Source organism: Gekko japonicus, unplaced genomic scaffold (assembly GCF_001447785.1).
Source record: "Gekko japonicus isolate JY-2015 unplaced genomic scaffold, Gekko_japonicus_V1.1 scaffold583, whole genome shotgun sequence".
In the NCBI taxonomy this organism is placed as follows: domain Eukaryota; kingdom Metazoa; phylum Chordata; class Lepidosauria; order Squamata; family Gekkonidae; genus Gekko; species Gekko japonicus.
The window spans coordinates 542,447-561,092 of NW_015170909.1; the positions used below are offsets into that span (position 1 = coordinate 542,447).

General features: G+C 46.4%; 1 protein-coding gene across 1 annotated transcript in view; it reads right to left on the bottom strand.

Annotated features, from left to right (window-relative positions):
• The window catches only part of EPHA5 (EPH receptor A5), a 274,966-nt gene that overhangs the window by 36,655 nt on the left and 219,665 nt on the right, over positions 1–18,646 (bottom strand). Inside the window, exons 9-11 of the mRNA XM_015418676.1 lie at positions 10,823–10,890; positions 8,939–9,064; positions 6,998–7,183 (exon numbers count right to left, since the gene is read on the bottom strand). Of these exons, the coding sequence (XP_015274162.1) occupies positions 6,998–7,183; positions 8,939–9,064; positions 10,823–10,890 (380 nt within the window). The remainder of the gene's footprint in view (positions 1–6,997; positions 7,184–8,938; positions 9,065–10,822; positions 10,891–18,646) is intronic.

Consider the following 18,646-nt stretch of genomic DNA (forward strand, 5'->3'; position numbering starts at 1 on the left):
CCACCTGTCCAGCCTCAGAAGGTGGGGGCACTCCAAGCAGTGCCTCAGAAGAGGGCCGTAGCCGTCGGGCAGCTTTGTAGAGGAGAAGGCATCCTTCCTATATGCTGGTTCTAAGCCATGCGAAGCCTTTCCATCCTTCAATGGGATCATAACTCTACCAGGCTACTATGGATCTGCACCTGCGAGCACGCCTGCACTGGCAGTGAACTCTGATCCTTGGCGGGTAAGTAGGGTGCGTGCGTACTCCCTATTTGTAATGCTGAATATAAGTATCATTCGTGCATGCATCACAGGAGTGCTCTGGGAATAAAGAAAATAAAAAGTTCAATCGAGACCCAGAAGGCAGGATGAGGATTTGCCATCCTTTTGTTGATACGAATAATCATGGTTTACTTTTTTTCAACCACATTAATCTAGTTTTCATAACTGATTCATTTTAATGGTAATTATCTATAATCTATGCTCAGCTTTTATATTTAATTTCTTACTAGTCTGGCAGGATGAGGCAGCAATGATTAAGGTGGCTCGCTCCAACCCTTCTAAATTCAGTGACATTCTAACAGGACACGTACAGCTTTGGATCGGTTCTCATTAGCTAGCAAAGAGAAGTGCAGAGAAAAAGAAAGAGCGGATTGGCTTAAAACAGGACTTAAATGAAGCTCTCTGTTTATTACATTTAGAGTTCAGGACAGCAAACATCTCCCCTCTTCCCCTCTTCCTGGTCTCTTTTTACCTTCACAATCACTCCGAGAAGCACATTCGCTGGTGAGGGACTAGCCCGTGGGCAGGAGTGAGCTTCAGGGCAGAGGACTCACATTGCAACCATACTGACATTACATGGATGTTTCTTGGAATGGACGTGTCAGCTAGCTGCTATTGAGTGCTGTGTAACCTGGCAGCCTTTCGGCTGCGCTTCCCCTCCCATCCCCCTCTCGTTAGTTCCTTTCACTTAAATTCAGTGACATTCTAACAGGACACGTACAGCTTTGGATCAGCTCTCATTAGCTAGCAAAGAGAAGTGCAGAGAAAAAGAAAGAGCGGATTGGCTTAAAACAAGTCTTAAATGAAGCTCTCTGCTTATTACATTTAGAGCTCAGGACAGCAAACTTCTCCCCTCTTCCTGGTCTCTTTTTACCTTCACAATCACTCCGAGAAGTACATTCACTGGCCGTGGGCGGGAGTGAGCTTCAGGGCAGGAGGAACCATACTGACATTACATGGGTGTTTCTTGGAATGGATGTCTCTGCTGCGGACGTGGTCCCCACAGTTCTTTGATCTCACAGAACTTGCCCAGACTTCTACTTTGATTCAAACGTGGATTTATTCGATGCTTGGGGATCGGACGTGGTCCCCACAGTTCTTTGAACTCACAGAACTTGCCCAGACTCCCAAATGAGTGCATGCAGCAGTTTAAAGAAGCACGTACCCACATGTCTTGCATTGTCCACACACACATTACGCATTTCCCTCAGAACACACCTGACATAACGCTTGTGTTTCCCACTGCAAGGACCTGTTCTGGTCATGGATTTCAAGACAGACCTCCCCCCTCCCACCCCCCTTGAAGACCCACAGTGGCAGGCAGCAGATCAAAATGAGTAGCTGTGTTAGTCTGTCTGTAGCAGTGGAAAGGAGCAAGAATCCAGGAGTCCCTTATGGAATGTGGCCGGGTAGGCGCTTTCGTGAGTCGCTGTTCACTTCTTCAGTGCTAGGCAGTGTTTTGCTTTCTTTCTAAATTGGCGAAGCAACATTTGTGGAGGGAAACTGACCATTCTCCTAAAAGTGGAGATGGGATTCCAATCCACAAGTCACGAGAAAAAAATAGATGTACTCTCTTGGGTCAGGTAAAACTGCAGGAAGTCATTCCTCACTTCCAGAAAGAAGTTAACTGGTATGCTCTCCCCAGAGCTTTTTTCTCTGGGGGAACGCGCTGGAAGGAAGTTCTGGAAACTCTTTGAAAAAAATTATTTTAAAGACTGAAAACTTCATTTCCCTCTAGAGAGAGCTCTGGCACCTCTTTTTTTTAAAAAAGTGCCCTGGCTCTCACAGAGATTAGGAGGGTTGCTTGGCTTCTCCCCAACAAGCTCCAGCCGCTTTGTGCAGCAATCCCCCCCCCTCCTCTGAGGGACCGTTTAATAGGTACATACGGGGAGGGAAATGGAAGAGCCCAAAGCGCTTCCTGGCAGGAGAGCGAGCCTTCTCGTTCAAGGTGTGCTCAGGCATCACAAACGAGTCATGTAAGGTAAGCGCTTTGGTCGTCTAGCCATTTATCATGAAATCTCTGCAGACTGCAGTGGCTTGCATGACGCACCCCCTTTTAGTAGGATGCCACAGCCGAGTGGCATGGCACGGATCCTTTCCCTCGGGCACTGAGAGGCAGTGCTCCAAGACACATGGCACCTCCTTGTGACACCACCTCCTGTAGGCGTCTCATGTCTGGCTTCCTCCCTCCATTTCAGTCACAAGGAAATCATCTTCCCTTGCCCTTCCGCTTCATTATCTGCCTGCTGCAGGTGGAGAATAATTGCTGAATAAATTAGCATGCTATCAGAGAACATGGAACTCAATGAAGGTGAGCTGCAGCAAGAAAAAGCATCAGCAAGCATCAGCCTTTCTGAACCAGTGACCTTGGCATCAGTACAGAGGCCGGGGGGGGGGGACTGACAGGGTATCGCTGCCATGTAAAAGATGCATAGGATGGAACATGTAAAGGAGAAGATGAACTTCGTAAGAAACAGGAGGCTGCTGCTGAAAATGGAAGCTCTGTTTTGACTTCAACCCCGTGAAAAAAATAATTATACTTTTATATCCAAGGATGACCGGAGGGTGGGTGGGGGGTGGTTTTCATGTATTTGCTTGTGTTCATGTAGGACATCGCTGATTCAGGATTCAAATCTGTCTGGATTTTCAGGTTAAGTTGCTTCCGGATCATTACTTTCAGTGGGGAATCTGTTGGGAGAGTCTAGGGAGTCACACATCATACAACTTACTTTCTGTCTTCTGATAGTCAAGCTGTACATAACCCTCTCCTGTCCTGCATTATTGGCTGCTGGTGGCAGGGGCAACGAAATGCTTGGGGTAAGTATGATGACGACGCCAGCACCACTGCGACTGGCAGTTGAACTTACCAAGAGTTACAAAGGAGCTGAGTCCCTCTGGCTGACCACCCTGACCCTTTTGCTCCCAGTGTCACTTGAACACTGAGAACAGCAGTGCCGGCACCGCACGAGGGAGGGGGGTGTGCACCGTGGGGAAAAATATCCAAGGATGACCGGGGGGGGGGTGGTTTTCATGTATTTGCTTGTGTTCATGTAGGACATCGCTGATTCAGGATTCAAATCTGTCTGGATTTTCAGGTTAAGTTGCTTCCGGATCATTACTTTCAGTGGGGAATCTGTTGGGAGAGTCTAGGGCAGCTTTTCATAAAGATAATGGCACCAACTTTGCCAAGTTCACAGTCTCCTCTCCAATGCTCCCTCTAAGCTGTGCAGTCTTGTGAGCAAAAATTCTACTTTGTGAGCTACTGGCATTAAAGTTGTGAGTGAGCGATTTGGCTGCAGCATAAATTAGTTTGCTCTGGGGCTATCTGTCCTGAGCTAAGACAAAAATCTGTGAGCCGGTGGCTAAAAAACTGTGAGCTAGCTCACACTAACTCAGCTTAGAGGGAACACTGCTCCTCTCTCATCTAGACACCCCCAAGTTTCAAGCTAACTGGACTACGGGGTTTGATTTTACAGACCTCTGAAGTGGGTCCCCCTGGGCACAGATGCAGTTTTCTCCACTGATTCCTGTCAGGGGGAAATGGCAGTGGCCCCCACCATCTCATTTTCTTTTCTTTTCTTTAAAAAAACAGCCTGCATTCATTTCTTTTTCCTACTCTTACTGTGACTGGTCAACAATAAACATTGTTCTACTTTTCCACGGAAAATTCTCCATTTGCCATCCTTCTTTCATGTGGTCTGTTCCTCGTTTCCTTTCACAAAGTGAGGAAGGAGTGACTTTTTTGGGGGGGGAAGTAGCTCTTTTAAAGCCAAGTGACGCAAAAATTGCAGCAGTATTGCATGTCTACCAATGAACCCCCAAGTTCCAAGTGGTCGAGGACCTCTGAGTCCCCTCAACAAGGTGTCCACCCCCAGCTGTCCTCCTTGAGGACGGGGGAAAAGGGCTCCAGCCCTACCATGATGGGAGGGAAGCAGCAGCAAGCAAGAGCCTCAGTTTCGCCATGACTCTCCATGCAGGACTTCGGGGTAGGGCGGGGCTGGAGAGGCTGTTTATCAACCAAATGACACCACAGCTGCAAGGAAGCCAGTGCTGCCTGTCCACTGAAGAACTTTCAGGTCTCAAGTGAATTGGACCAAGGAGTAGGATTCTACGGGCCCCCGAATAAGGTGCTTCCCATCATTCTTGCAAAGATAAAAAAAGATCTGTTCTCACAAAGAAAAACAGCAGCTCTCTGCAGCTCATCTCCAAAAGTGATTAGCTGGGTGCACACTTGCAAGGATCTGATTGGGAGGGAGAACGCCACTGCCTGGGAACTTAGTAGGATCAAAGAAAAGCACAAGCACCTGCTGCACTGCTGGTGGGCACCCAAATGTGAAAAAGCACCCCCTCCCCGGATTATTCAGGGCTGGTTGTGGGATAATTCCCAAGAATTCTGGTTTTGTATTCCCATTCAGGGAAATCAGTGTAAACAGCCCAAAGCAGTGATTTCTGTGTATATCTTTGGCTTGGGAATTTTGTAATGCATGCCCCCAAGCCAGCACGGCTCATTACCTGTGTTTCAGGCACAAACAGGTTGTGACTTGGTGTATAGTTGTAAAACATATTTGAAACTTGTTTGCAGTTTGTAACCACATTTGTGTCTGTGCAATTAGTGGACTAAATCTTCTCAATCACTAAAAAAGAATGCAGAGATTCCCCAAGGGTCCTTATTGGATCACGAGAGTGCCCTTGTCAAGCACAGAACTATTACAGTTCACCTCTACTTCGCACCAGTACTGTTCAGTGCATTGTATATAAAACATAGGGTGGATAAACTGCCTGGTTTTTGGACTTGTACAGTCAGCAGCATGTATTATGGTGGCACAAGAATCCTATATGGTTTTAGTTTGGATACCGTGTGCTAGAAACAGGGCAGTAACATAATTCCCAAAACATCTCTCTCTCTCTCTTTGTATTTTAGAAGTTTGGAAAATATTTTTTGTGATATTGGGGGAATGGTACAATTTCCATGAGGCAGAGTGATATGCAATTTTCTACAAATCTGCACTGCTGGCCAGCTATCAATGAATATCAGCCTGTGCGCGCCGAGTAAGATCAATGCTGGAAATGAACACCATATGGTATGCACTCACCCATTGTTATGATATTGGAATAACATCGTTAGCACTGTAATATTTAATACTGTATTGTTTTAATGGATTGTTTTAATGGCTTTTGTGATCAGATTGTTTTAATCTGTATTTTATTTTGTGTAAGCCACCCTGAACCTGCTCTGGCAGGGTAGGGCGGGATATAAATTAGAATATAAAATAAATAAATAAATAAATACTGATTGATGCTGCCATAAGGGATAAAGAGGCACCCAAGTAGGAAGTTTTATCTCAAAAATACAAAACTTTTTTTTTTTTGCTTTTAACAATTTTGAGGTGGCAGAGTATATGTGTACAGTCTCCTTTTTTTACAAAACTGAACATGTTTGGACTATTTATCAATTTATGAACTTTTGACTCAGATGATCGGAATTAATAAGCAGGCTGAGCACTGACTAGGCGAGTGATTGAGCATCCCACCCCTAAATGTCAAGTGTTTGGCTTACTTTTTTGAAGTGGGAGAGGAGCTGCTCTTTGGGAAAGGAGACACACACACACACACACACTCACTCACACACACACACCTTCGCCCAGATGTCACCTGGAAAAATCTACAGGTCACAGCATCACCTCCTATGGGAATGTGAAGGTAATGAAGGGATCTGTGAATCTGTTCTAGCCATGGCCCAAGAAAACAAATTTTTCACTTTGATAGTCTAGTTTCTCAACCTGATAAAGCCACAGAACATGCTTAACAAAATATGTGGCAGGGGAGGAGCTTTCGTGAGTCATTGCTCACTTCTTCAGATATCTGCAACAGACAGACTAACACGGCTACTGATCTTGATAGAGCATGCTTGAGAGGGCAATGCAAATGACTTGATTACCACGGTACCAGCAGATCCCCAATAAGGATCTGCTTGATCTCACTGAGATACCAGCTAGAAGGACTGATTTCAGGTCTCAAGACATCTCTAATTAAAGCCTTCGTCAGCAGCAAGTACATACTCTTTGTGACGACGCCTTCCAAGTGGATTATGTTGGGGTGGTCAAATTGCCCCATTATACTGGCTTCCCCCAGGAAATCTCGCCGCTGCTTCTCGGTGTAGCCCACTTTCAGGGTTTTAATGGCCACTGGCAGCTCTCGCTTCCCAGGCACTTTCAAACGCCCGCTGCAAACTTCGCCAAATTCACCTACGATGAAAGAAATTAATACTGGAGTTAACATCTTGTTTTACGGTCTGGTTGCAATCTACAGCTAAACGAGAAAGACGTTAAATGAGTTCTTAAGTCTTCAAAGAGCAGAAGCACTAATCAAAATACATGCTCAGTTTAGAGCAGTGGTTTAAAGCTTTCTGGACATGGAACGCACTGCCATGCAAGCATGGCTCAGAAAATTCATCCGATCTCAGAGCCATTTGATTAGACTTAACAAAATATGTGGCAGGGGAGGAGCTTTCGTGAGTCACTGCTCACTTCTTCAGATATCTGCAACAGACAGACTAACACGGCTACTGATCTTGATAGAGCATGCTTGAGAGGGCAATGCAAATGACTTGATTACCACGGTGCCAGCAGATCCCCCATAAGGATCTGCTTGATCTCACTGAGATACCAGCTAGAAGGACTGATTTCAGGTCCCAAGACACCTCTAATTAAAGCCTTCGTCAGCAGCAAGTACATACTCTTTGTGACGACGCCTTCCAAGTGGATTATGTTGGGGTGGTCAAACTGCCCCATTATACTGGCTTCCCCCAGGAAATCTCGCCGCTGCTTCTCGGTGTAGCCCACTTTCAGGGTTTTAATGGCCACTGGCAGCTCTCGCTTCCCAGGCACTTTCAAACGCCCGCTGCAAACTTCGCCAAATTCACCTACGATGAAAGAAATTAATACTGGAGTTAACATCTTGTTTTACGGTCTGGTTGCAATCTACAGCTAAACGAGAAAGACGTTAAATGAGTTCTTAAGTCTTCAAAGAGCAGAAGCACTAATCAAAATACATGCTCAGTTTAGAGCAGTGGTTTAAAGCTTTCTGGACATGGAACGCACTGCCATGCAAGCATGGCTCAGAAAATTCATCCGATCTCAGAGCCATTTGATTAGAAGAGGGATAGTCAGAGTTATGACCTATGACCTCACTAATGCCGAGGTCAGGATGAGAGGCAGCCAATCAAAGCAGCTGGGGGCAGGACCCAGGACCCAAGACCTGTGCCCAAACTGAAGGGCAGAGACGCGAAGGGACTGCATGGCCTCACCTCTTCTGAGCATGCATGCAAAGAGAGGCGGGAGGCAAGACCTGCATCGCTTGCTATTTGGCAGGCTGCCCCCCACTTTCTGGAGAAGGTTCTATAGGGACAGGCAGCTCTGCAGGAGCCATCTGAGGTGGAGCTGAAGAGAGGATGGACCCATAAGATGGAGAACTGTCCTCAGTTTTGTGGCAAGTATACATATCCATGACTTCCTGTTAAAAGTTCTTCTTCAAAGCCCATGTATACTTCAGGAGACAGCCATATTTAGAGCAGTGCAACAAAGATTAAATGGGAAATGTATGTGCCTCAGCTGCAACAGATACATGCCAAAGAGCCACTCAGTAAGGTCTCCAAACAGCATGTCTCTCAACTGTTTATTCCAGTAGGGAAGCCGTGTTAATCTATTGTGGCAAAAGAAAACGGGAGTCCAACGGTGCCTTAAAGACTAACAACATTTAGTCCAGGTGGGCAGCCGTCTTGGCCTGAAGCACCAGGACAGAGTTTGAGTCCAGCGGTGGCACCTTTAAGACCAACCAAGTTTCATTCAAGGTATAAGCTTTCATGTGCAGGCACCTGTCTTCAGACAAATGGCCATCTGCACATGAAAGCTCACTCTCTGAATAAAACTTCCTTGGTCTTAAAGGTGCCATCGGACTCAAACATTTAGTCGAGTATGAGCCTTTGTAAAACCAAGCTGACTTCAGTTATGGATGGCCTTGGGCAGTTTCTGTATTTCCACACGAGAACAAAGAATGAAGGAGACAGAAAGATGCCCAGGGACTGTGTGCAGTAACCAGGGTTGCCAACAAGGCTGAAGGAAAACATCCAGTCTCTTCCATAGAGGCTTCGTGGGATGTTAATTTTCAGATGCTGTTATTGATCTCCCTGCCATGAAGAGCTTCAGCTGCTCGTTTCTCCACATGCCATCTCCAGTAATGGAGCAGGGCCCTTTTCCCCTCCAGGCAGCTGGCAACCCCAGCCGTAACTCCACACCTCAGCAGTGATGTGACCTTAGCTGCCTGCTGGGTCCCACAGAGGATGAGTGCCAAATCGGACCACGACACCACGGCCAGGCCTCCACAACCTGCCTTCTACCCTCCTGTGTTTTGAAACGTTGCTAACATCTGGCCCCATGAAGAGTGGTGAGCTTGAAAGCCTCTGTGTCTGCTTCATTGGCGCTAATAAAATACGTTACTCTGATTTCATTCTTGGTTAGAAATCTCCCCTTCACACATTGTTTTCTCAGTAACAGGATCCCAAACCATCCTTTCCCATTGCAATAACTGGACATTTCTTTGTGTCTGAACATTCATCAAGTCAGCCCCACCATCACCACAGCACAAAAGACAGAGAAAAAAGATGGATGTCTCTCATTACCAGCACCAATCACTCTTTCAATTGATATACACGATGCTTCTATTTCCTTGGCAAATTCATGGACAGCTTGACTGGGGTCCTCATAAGTATGTGGGTCGATGTATGTCCTGACTCCGGGCAATTTAACTGAGAATACAATTAGAGTTCCAGGTATTACAAGTAGAAATGGATAAAGATAACAGAGCTAGCCCTGAGCTCATTGGAAGAGAGGTGTGGAGGGAAGATTATCTTGTTCATTATGAACATGACACTATGAGCATTGCTTCTCCTCCCACGGCACACACTTGTGTGCAGAGACACACGCACACGCATAGGCATAAAGGCTGAAGTTCTGGCAGAAAACCTCCTCAATTACGTAACACTAAAACTATTAACCAGTCCCATGAAAAACACTTCAAAGGAGAGAATTCCAAAGTAGGCATTGCTGGCAGCCTGTCAAGAATGCCAAGAAAACCAATTTTTGACCAAATTTGACAATTCCTACTTCCAACATATTTGAAACATTGGAACTAGTATCAGGGATGAGGCTGTGTTCTTTCCTCTCTGCAATCCAAAGGAAACAATCATTTTGTGCTTTGGAGTCGACAGCATTTCAGACTGGCTGTGGGGCCTGCTGTTTTCAGGCACCCCCCAGATCTGTTTCAGAACTGTGGATGGGGAGGGGGCTCAAGGCATTGTGAGGCAGGAGGGGTAGGAGAAACAGTGGCGGCCATAGGTTGCCAACCTCCAGGCGGAGCAACCCAAGCAGTGTTAGAAGAGTCAAATAACAAATATATACACTGCAAAAACCTTTTTTGTAAATTAATGTGTTCTCTTTGTTAACTACCATCTTCTGAAGTGCATTGTGTGCTATTATAATATCCTAAAACAGGTATATATATTCATTACATGCAATAAACAATGACAATCAGTTCATTCAGTATAATAACTACCAGTCAATTTACATCCTTTTCCCCCCTCATTTTTTTCAAAGTTTGACTTTGAAAAAAAGGATGTAAATTGACTGGTAGTTATTATACTGAATGAACTGATTGTCATTGTTTATTGCATGTAATGAATATATATACCTGTTTTAGGATATTATAATAGCACACAATGCACTTTAGAAGATGGTAGTTAACAAAGAGAACACATTAATTTACAAAAAAGGTTCTTGCAGTGTATATATTTGTTATTTGAACCTCCAGGTGGAGCCTGGAGATCGACCTGTACGACCACAATTACAACTGATCTCCAGAATGCAGAGACCAGGCTCCCTGGAGGAAGCGGCTGCTTTGGAGGATGAACTATTTGGCTTTAAACCCTGCTAAGCTCCACCTCCTCCCCAAACCCCACCCTCCCCAGGATCCACTCTCAAATCTCCAGGAATCTCCTGGCCCAGAGTCGGCAACCTAAGGTGGCCAGGATGGTGGGTGAGTGAGAGGACAAGGTGAGTCAGTGGTGGTGGAGAGCCCGGAGGCAGGGGAAAGGAGACTCCATCTGTCCGGCAGGCGGAGAAGGGGAGTCAGAGTGAGCGGGCAGCAGATCCCAGAGTGGAAAGGAATGGGACTTCCCTTCCTCTGCAAGGGTTGACTTATGGTTGCCGGCCCAAGGCTGGAAACTGGCAGACAACTTTTTTTTTGGGGGGGGGGTGTCACTGGCAACATGGTTAGGTCATTAGCCAGATGCTGACTGCCCCCCACTTCTCTCCCCCCCCCCCCCACCAGCTGCATGGCCAGGCAGCAGCAGGCAGAGCCAGCAGAGGGCAGGAGGACTCCCGCCAAAGCAGAAGTCCTTGCCTCCCTACGCTGCCCCGCCGTAGTATGTATTATTTTGCATAAAGCACATAATGCCAGGCAGCTTTAGGACTGAGATTCACAAGCACATTGCCTGAACGTTACTCACTGTGGCCATTATGAAAATGCATCTTTTCCTCGTCCGGGTCTTGCTTAGCTTTGCTGTAACCACATCGCCTAGGATGGAACAAGAGTTAAGCCGTAAGTAAGAAGTCTCTTACTAGTTCCTTTTCACACTGCTGTGTCCAGGGGATCTTAGCTTCACTCATGTCCCGTTTTTTTATCATCTAACAGTGCAGCTCAATCCATCTCAGTCAATGCTAAAACTCGCTTGGGACACTGGCACCTAATCCGCTTTTGACAACTTCCCCCCTCCATCCTCAAGACATGAACCGATTGTGTGGGAGAAATCTGGGCTGTTCTGTTAAGTCTCTGCTGAGTGAGCTATGGCCGTGCCTCCTCCCCTGTGTATGTGGCAAAACGGAACATGGCTGCACCAGGAAACATGAAGCTGAATCCGTAGAGCTCCCTGGAGTGTGCTCTTTAAAGGGGCCCTCCTGGACACAACAAAGGTGTTAAGTCGTGGGCTTAACAAATAGTCGGAGAGTGATTTCAGTAAGAACACAACTTTATTCTTCAACTCGAATACTTCTCCAACACGGATCAACATCTGATAGCCAGAACAGCTTTTACATTGCAGCTGTCCTGCTTTTAAACATTTCCCGGCTAATATAGCCACGCCTATCATACACATAACAACCAATACGATTGAGCGCATCAGAGCCAATCACGATCGTTCCCGCTCGGGGACTTGCTTGAAGTGATTGGATACACTTTTCCTGGGCTAGCGATGTCATTGGCTGTATTTGGATCCTAGCCCAGGATGAAGCTTAACATTGCTTCCTTATGAGATGATTCACAACAGATCCTGCGTTCAAGGCAGCTTTGAATACATTACAAAAGGTACATCTTCTGGGGGGGGGGGGCGGGGTGCTCTCTCTTCACTTGTTCCATTTTGCACATGGGCAGCTCTGGTCAGATGTCGGGAGAGCATACCCTGGTTGGCTGCTTCCATGTGCCTGTCACAGGATTGTTGTAGATATATGCTGCCATGGAATTGCTATAGGCTCCAGCACAATTACTAAGTTCTCTGGTGAGGCCTTTTCTGCACATTTTCCTCTCTGCTGAGCATGGTGATAATGTGCCATCATCTGGGTCTCAGGAATGGGCTGCCAGTGTGGTACAAACAGCCACACAGGACTAGTCCTCAGTTTTGTTTTATCCACATTTCAAGAAGTATTATTTTCTGTAAGTAAGCATTTACAGTATTACTGAATGATAAGCTGTCGCTATAACGGTAACACATTTAAAGTTTGGCTTATCCACTTATCGATAGCACCTGGATGTTCTTTGGCTGGTATAAATTCACTGGATGTGGTCTGTGGTCGATCATTTCCATATCTCGGAAACAATTTCTGCACAGCAAATTTATGTCTTATTCCCATCACACCGAAAAAAAGAAGAGCTCTGGATCACAGGTCAGTGCTTTTCAACAGAAGAAAGACGTTTCCATTCTAAATATTCGTGTGGTGTTTTATGTGGTATAAAACCTACTTTCACACTGACACTCATCCAGTGAATTATTTATCACCTGTCTCATAAAACTGAGGCTATAAAGCCGACTTCTGGCAAACTTATAAAAGAGAAAATGGTCAGATGGAAATATGGCAAAACCTTGTTAAGCAAAAAGACCGCTTCATCCATGGGCCTGCAGCGCAATGGGACGGATCTTGCAGGATGGTGCCGGAAGAGGATTCATACGGTGGTGGTGGTGGTGGGGGGCTGATACCGGCCAGGTATACTTTGACACGGAGTTAGCTTTCGAGCAAGGGAAACCTTTACCTTTAAGAGCTCTTTGCAGAAGTGCTTCCGGGTGTGAAGTTTTTCTACTTCACAGAAGTGTATAAAATCATTTAAGTTCAGTCCTCTCTCCCAGAAGGGCTACTTTGCCTCTATGTAGAGAGAGGGCTTTTGGCATTTGCATGGAAGAGCCATATGATTCCCCCGTCCGCAGCAGAAGCAGCAAAATGATAACTGCATCTTATTATATTTATTTAAAATTTATATCATACCCCTCAGAGTAAAGGCGCTTTGGGTGGCTCATGACATAATAAAATAGGAAGGTAATAAATGCTAACACCAAAACCCACCCCACCAAAACCAATTAGAGAGCCGCTCCCACAAGCCATATTGCAAGTGTACAAACAAAACAGCCAAACATAATGTAAGCAGAACAGCAGAGCAGGAAACAAACTCAACAAAGTAAAATTTGAATTAACGGACTAACCCCGCAGAGTGGTAAAACCCCAGATAAAACAATGAAACTTTCCCTCCTTCTTCCGAGACTATCAGAAGCAAAACTTAGTAGTTGGTATGAGCTCCTGGGGTGGGCACGAACTGGTTCACAAATTGAAATTCGGCCTGAACAGGGGCCAGTTTGAAGTTTGCAAACTGATGTTCGAGGAAGGCGCCTTCCCCAAACAATTTTGAGACTTGTGACCAATTTGGCTGTTTGGAGCCAGCCATTTAAACCTGACAGCTGTGTGGTGGGGGGTCCGCCAGTCGGCTATTAAGTTTAAATGGCTGACTGGCAGCGATTTAACCATTTGACTTTGCTTCCCCCTCCTTTGAAGGGGGGGTGAAACTGACGGGTTAAATGGCTGCCAGCCATTTAAACCTAACAGCTGACTAGGGCCTTCCCAGGTGTGTCCCCCCCCCACCCTTCTCCCAGCCCCGGCAAGCTGCAGCCGGGAGAACAGTGGAAGGGAAGTCCCTTCCAGGGCAGCCCCTGCACCCTTTCTCCTGGCAGCAGCTCACTGCCACTGAGAGAAAAGCCCCCCCAAAAAAAACAAGGGAAGAAGACTAGCATCATAGAACTCCCAAATATACAAATTCCACTAGTAGAAAACACCATCAAAGATTGCCAAACAATATATTAAACAATTATAAAGTTGGGGGTGTCACAACAACAACATTAGTGCATACTGTTAACTATAATAAGGCATAAGATACAATATTTCCTCCTTTGTAGATAAGACATAAAGACCATGTAATCAGTGTAACTTTTTTACCCTGATTACATGGTCTTTATGTCTTATCTACAAAGGAGGAAATATTGTATAGGAGGAGTCCACATAGTCATAATATTGTCCAAACAGCCTTTGCAAAGACGCCCGTTCTAGATACTTAGAAGACACGTTTCCTTCGACTTCTTCAGTTGGCTGGCTGTGTAAGTGGAACCTGATTTCAGCAATTTCAACAGACCACAAGGTTCATAGCTTAAGAAACCAATCATATGAAGCGAATAATTCTACACAGAATAGAGACGAGGCCTTAAAATCAGGACCCGAAACATCTTTTTAACTCCCCTCCTTTGAAGAAGAAAAAATTCCAGCCTGATGAACACTTCTCCAGAACTCAAGAGCTTGTGCAATGGTTTGTTTGACTCTTGGCTGGACTTAAAGGGCTCCCCATGGCTTTTGTGTTTAGACCTCGGGAGATCACAGATGGCCAATGCTAAGTGGGGACACAAAGGAAGCAGAGAGTTCTGTGGGAGCAGGGATGTCGCCAATCATAAGCTACTGTAACAGCAAATCGTTTCATGCTGTGCTTCTTGGGAAAGTTTACAATAAATTTCAGATAGTTGATGGAAATTGTTTCTGTCATACAATATACAGTTAATCAAAGAAGACTTGCTGCTTCCCCCCATCTTCCTCCCCATTAAATCATGTATCATCCTGGATTTTACCTCCGATGAGGGACATGAATTGACAGGGAAAACAGTGGCAAGTGGCAGCCTTCTAGACTGCACACGGCTCCATTTTAAAAAGAAATGGGTCCCTCGCCTTGCAGGAACCCGACATTTCAGTAGCCTTAATGAATTGCTCCTCTGACCTGGATCTCCAGGCTAGCCCGATCTCATTAGATCCCAGAAGCTGAGCAGAGTCAGCCCTGATTAGTCCTTGGATGGGAGACCACCGAGGAAGCCCAGAGGAAGGAAATGGAAAACCACCTCTGCTCATCTCTTGCCTTGGCCTAGATGACTGAGACTAGTCTGATATCATTAGATCTAGGAAGGTAAGCAGGGTCGGCCCTGCTTAGTCCTTGGATGGGAGACCACCAAAGAAGTCCTGGGATGCTACAATGCCTGCAGGCCATGGGAGGCCACCTCTGAATGCCTCTTGCCTTGAAAACCCCCATATGGGGCGGCCACAAGTCGGCTGCGACTGGACAGTGACGGCCACCACCAATAAACAGCTGGGAAGACCGGCCAGCATCTCTGCTCTAGAGACAACTCACCTTTCTGGGGGAACTGCAGCTACCTTGACCATCACTCTCCACAGAAGGCAGTTTATCTTGGGAGCAATTTCAAAACAGAGCTTCCTGTGTGAAGGACCAACATTCAGGCTTCCTTCACCCCCCCCCCATTGGATTCATTCCGACAAGATTTCTGGCTGTCTCTGAGACTCGCTCAAGGGAGTCACTCTCTACTAACTGAGTAAAAAAGAGCTAAACAAGGCCCCGGTCACACTAGCGGGAAAAGCTGCGGCAGAAGTGCGGCTTTTTAGAGGCGCAGCAAATTGAAGCGCGGTGTTAGATCAGACAGATCCCCCGAGCCAAACCGCATTTGCTCCCTGCCACAATCACATGCCAAGGGGGAAGCGATGGGACAAAGGGCGAGGCGAGGCAGCTGCGCAGTTGTGCGCATGCGCCGTGTGGCAGGGCCTCGCATACCACGGGATACGGGCGCGTCGGCGATCACATGGCCGCCTGTGCTGCGCGTTTCCAAGTAGGTAGTAGTGTTTTGCTGGTATCTTTTAAATCCGCATTTTCGGCCGGAAGGGACGGGTTGGGGGCGGGGGTGCGACACTTGCAAGATGTTGGCATCTGATGGCGCCGGTTTAATCCGCCTTCCAATGCACACTGACCCTATTCTAAACCATATCTACTGGGAAGTAGATGCCACAAGAAATTACGAGCAGAAGAACATCTGAGAACATCTGGGAAACGGAAATCCATCTTGAAAATGTGCCATCTTGAAAATTTTAATTGCCGCAAGCACTTTGTATTTGTATCTGTTTTATCTGCTGCATTTCAAACAACTGTATGATTTTAATTGTATTTATGTTTGCATGAAAGCCGCCCTGAGCCTGCTCTGCGGGGAGGGCGGGGCATAAATTTGATAGATAAATAAATAAGTAATACGTAGGTCCCACGAGTTCTAGAAGCTCCCAGGTAATTGTGCAGGAATCTAATCAAAGGCAATATTCAGAAGCTTGTCAGCTGCAGATAAGTTCTCGTAACACTGTTGATTAAGAATACTGATCTAGTCTATATATGAAAAGGTGGCATTCCCCCCCCCCACTCACCACCATTCTGCAGTCAGATGCCAGACGACACATCCCTCCTACTCCTGCTTGACAAAGTGTTGACACAGCACATTTTAGAACTGCTGACGTCCCTTCACACAGCCATGCCTGGCTTCAGGTTCAGGATGTTTTCAGCCAGGATCCCTCAATGCTCCCATAGGTCCATCCAGGTAACACCCCGTTTTCCATGCTGTACAACCAGGTACCTGCCCCAAAAGACCTACAAGTAAAGTATGGAGGGCAAAACCTCCCCTATTCATTGATCCCACAGCGACTCGTATTCAGAGGCCCAGCGTATCTGAACCTGGAGGTGCCCTTTAGCCATCACGGTCTCAGAGCCTCTTTAAGGCCACCTAAATCTCCTGTCCCCTGACCTGGATGGCCCAGGCTCACCCAATCCTGGAAGCCAAGCAAGGTGCCTGGATGGGAGACCACTGAGGAAGCCCAGGGTCGCTATGCAGAGATCGGAATCGGCAGTTCAGCGGTTCTCACTCTCAGTCACCACTCGGTATCAGTTGCCAAGGTTATATGACCTACAGAGTTGGTAGGTTTCATCCTATGTTCTTCTGGGTATCTTAAAGCCCTAACAGGAAAATGGGAAACTGTTCTTTAGCATCAGATGCTGTATCACCCGACTCCACGTGCTGAGCTCTGGCACAGATCTTATGCAGGGACTGGATCCTGGCATGCGAACATGGTGGTGCGCCTCCCAGACAGGAGCGGCCCTCGTTTTCACCTGCTGGAGCCATCTGTGCAAACAAGATGCTGGTGAGCAACAGCTCTTGGTGCGCTCGCTGCAAATGATGACTCATGCCATGACAACTGTTAACTTGTTAAGAAGGCCCTGGCTACCAAAAACACTGTCTCCTATGTTTAGAAGGGGGGTGCCATTTCAGGCTTCTTTAGCACCTGGAGCCCAAACAGATTTTGAGGCAGAAGATCTCACTCAAGGCCACCCCTTTCATTTTTATGCATTGCTAATTAATAGTTACCTCCGTTCTACACATTTTTCATAATTTCTTCCATCCAGAGATTGTCCAAAAATTTATACAAATTCTATTTCCCCCTTCTGCTAATGAAACAATGAATACATTTGTGTCAGCATCACATCAAGATTTCTGGTTGCTCCCTGAACTGAGGCAGTTGGCAACTGACACTCCCAGATTCGTATTTATGCATCTGAATTAAAGCCGAACTCATTAATGTGAGCTACAGAGAATGCCGCCATTTTACTTCATTCATCCTCACAGCCGCCCTCTGCAGCAATATCACTATTTATTTTAATTGGGGCTCAGAAATCATTATTTTCCCGAGGCTGAAAAAGAAAACCACGATGGAATGGGATCTGAGTATTCATCACATTTGCAGTCTTCCTATTCTGGAGTCTCGTCTCAGCTCCTAGGTGTGGGTGGGCTAGCCTGAGTTAACCAGTGAGGGCCTTCTCTTCTTGCCCACACTTGTTCCGACGGCTTCTCGTCCGTTAAGATCAACAGAATCCAAGAATAAACCTTTGTTGGTCTTAAAGGTGCCACTGGAATCTAAATCTGATGTTCTTCAGGAGAGTTCCCGCTCCTGCCTTGTTCAATGAAATTGGGACAGTCCGTTTCCTCAAAGAAGGATTAAACACCCCCCCCCCAATTTACCCCCCATCATTCCTCCAGTAAACGGTAATAATAATAAAAGATGTTAGAGGGTCCAGCAAAGAGGTGGCAGGTTGCATCTGTCCAATAAATCTGTAAGCTTCCTCAGGCTGCAAAATTACTACTTAGACAACCTGACTACTTTGCTCCTTGTATAGAAGCTGGACTACGAGCATTCCACTGCTGACAGATGTTTGTCCTGAGCTAGTGGAGTGTTCGTGAAAACTCAGGATCCTCTGGAACTTTATTTCTAGAATTGGTAGGTTTTGCTGGGTGGGGGATATTTTAATAGGATAATTTGCCCTCAGTTGGATAAACTTCCCCACTCTGACCTCACAACAGCTCTGCATAGGTATGTCAGAGGCTTCATTGCCACAACTGTAATACAACGTATATTCCATTTCCTTTGACATTTTAAGGTATATCTCTCATGTGCAATCTACACAAATATTTACAATTACTGCCCATAAGGGTGAGAAACAATACACATGTATGTATTGATTGCTCAAGTGTGCAGCCCCCATATGTGGATATCTAAACATGTGGATCTGGCCCACACTTACCCCAAACAGATTTTTCTACAAACTTGGGGGACCCCGCTAGGTTTGCAGAAAACTCTAAAATGTTAAATGTTAAACATTTAAAAGGTTAAATTCCCCCCTTCCAATTAAACAAAGTGTTGTCTGCACAGTGGAGGGGCCCAGCCAAGGCGGCCATGGTGGAGCCCAACGGCAGCGGCCGACACCAGGAGCTGCTCCGGGCTTGGAGTGGCTCCCAGGCACTGCTGCCACTGGGCTCAAAGGGGGGGGGTAAAGGGGGGGGGGGAGAAAGAGAAAAAAGGGGGGGTTGTCTGAGGGAGGGGGA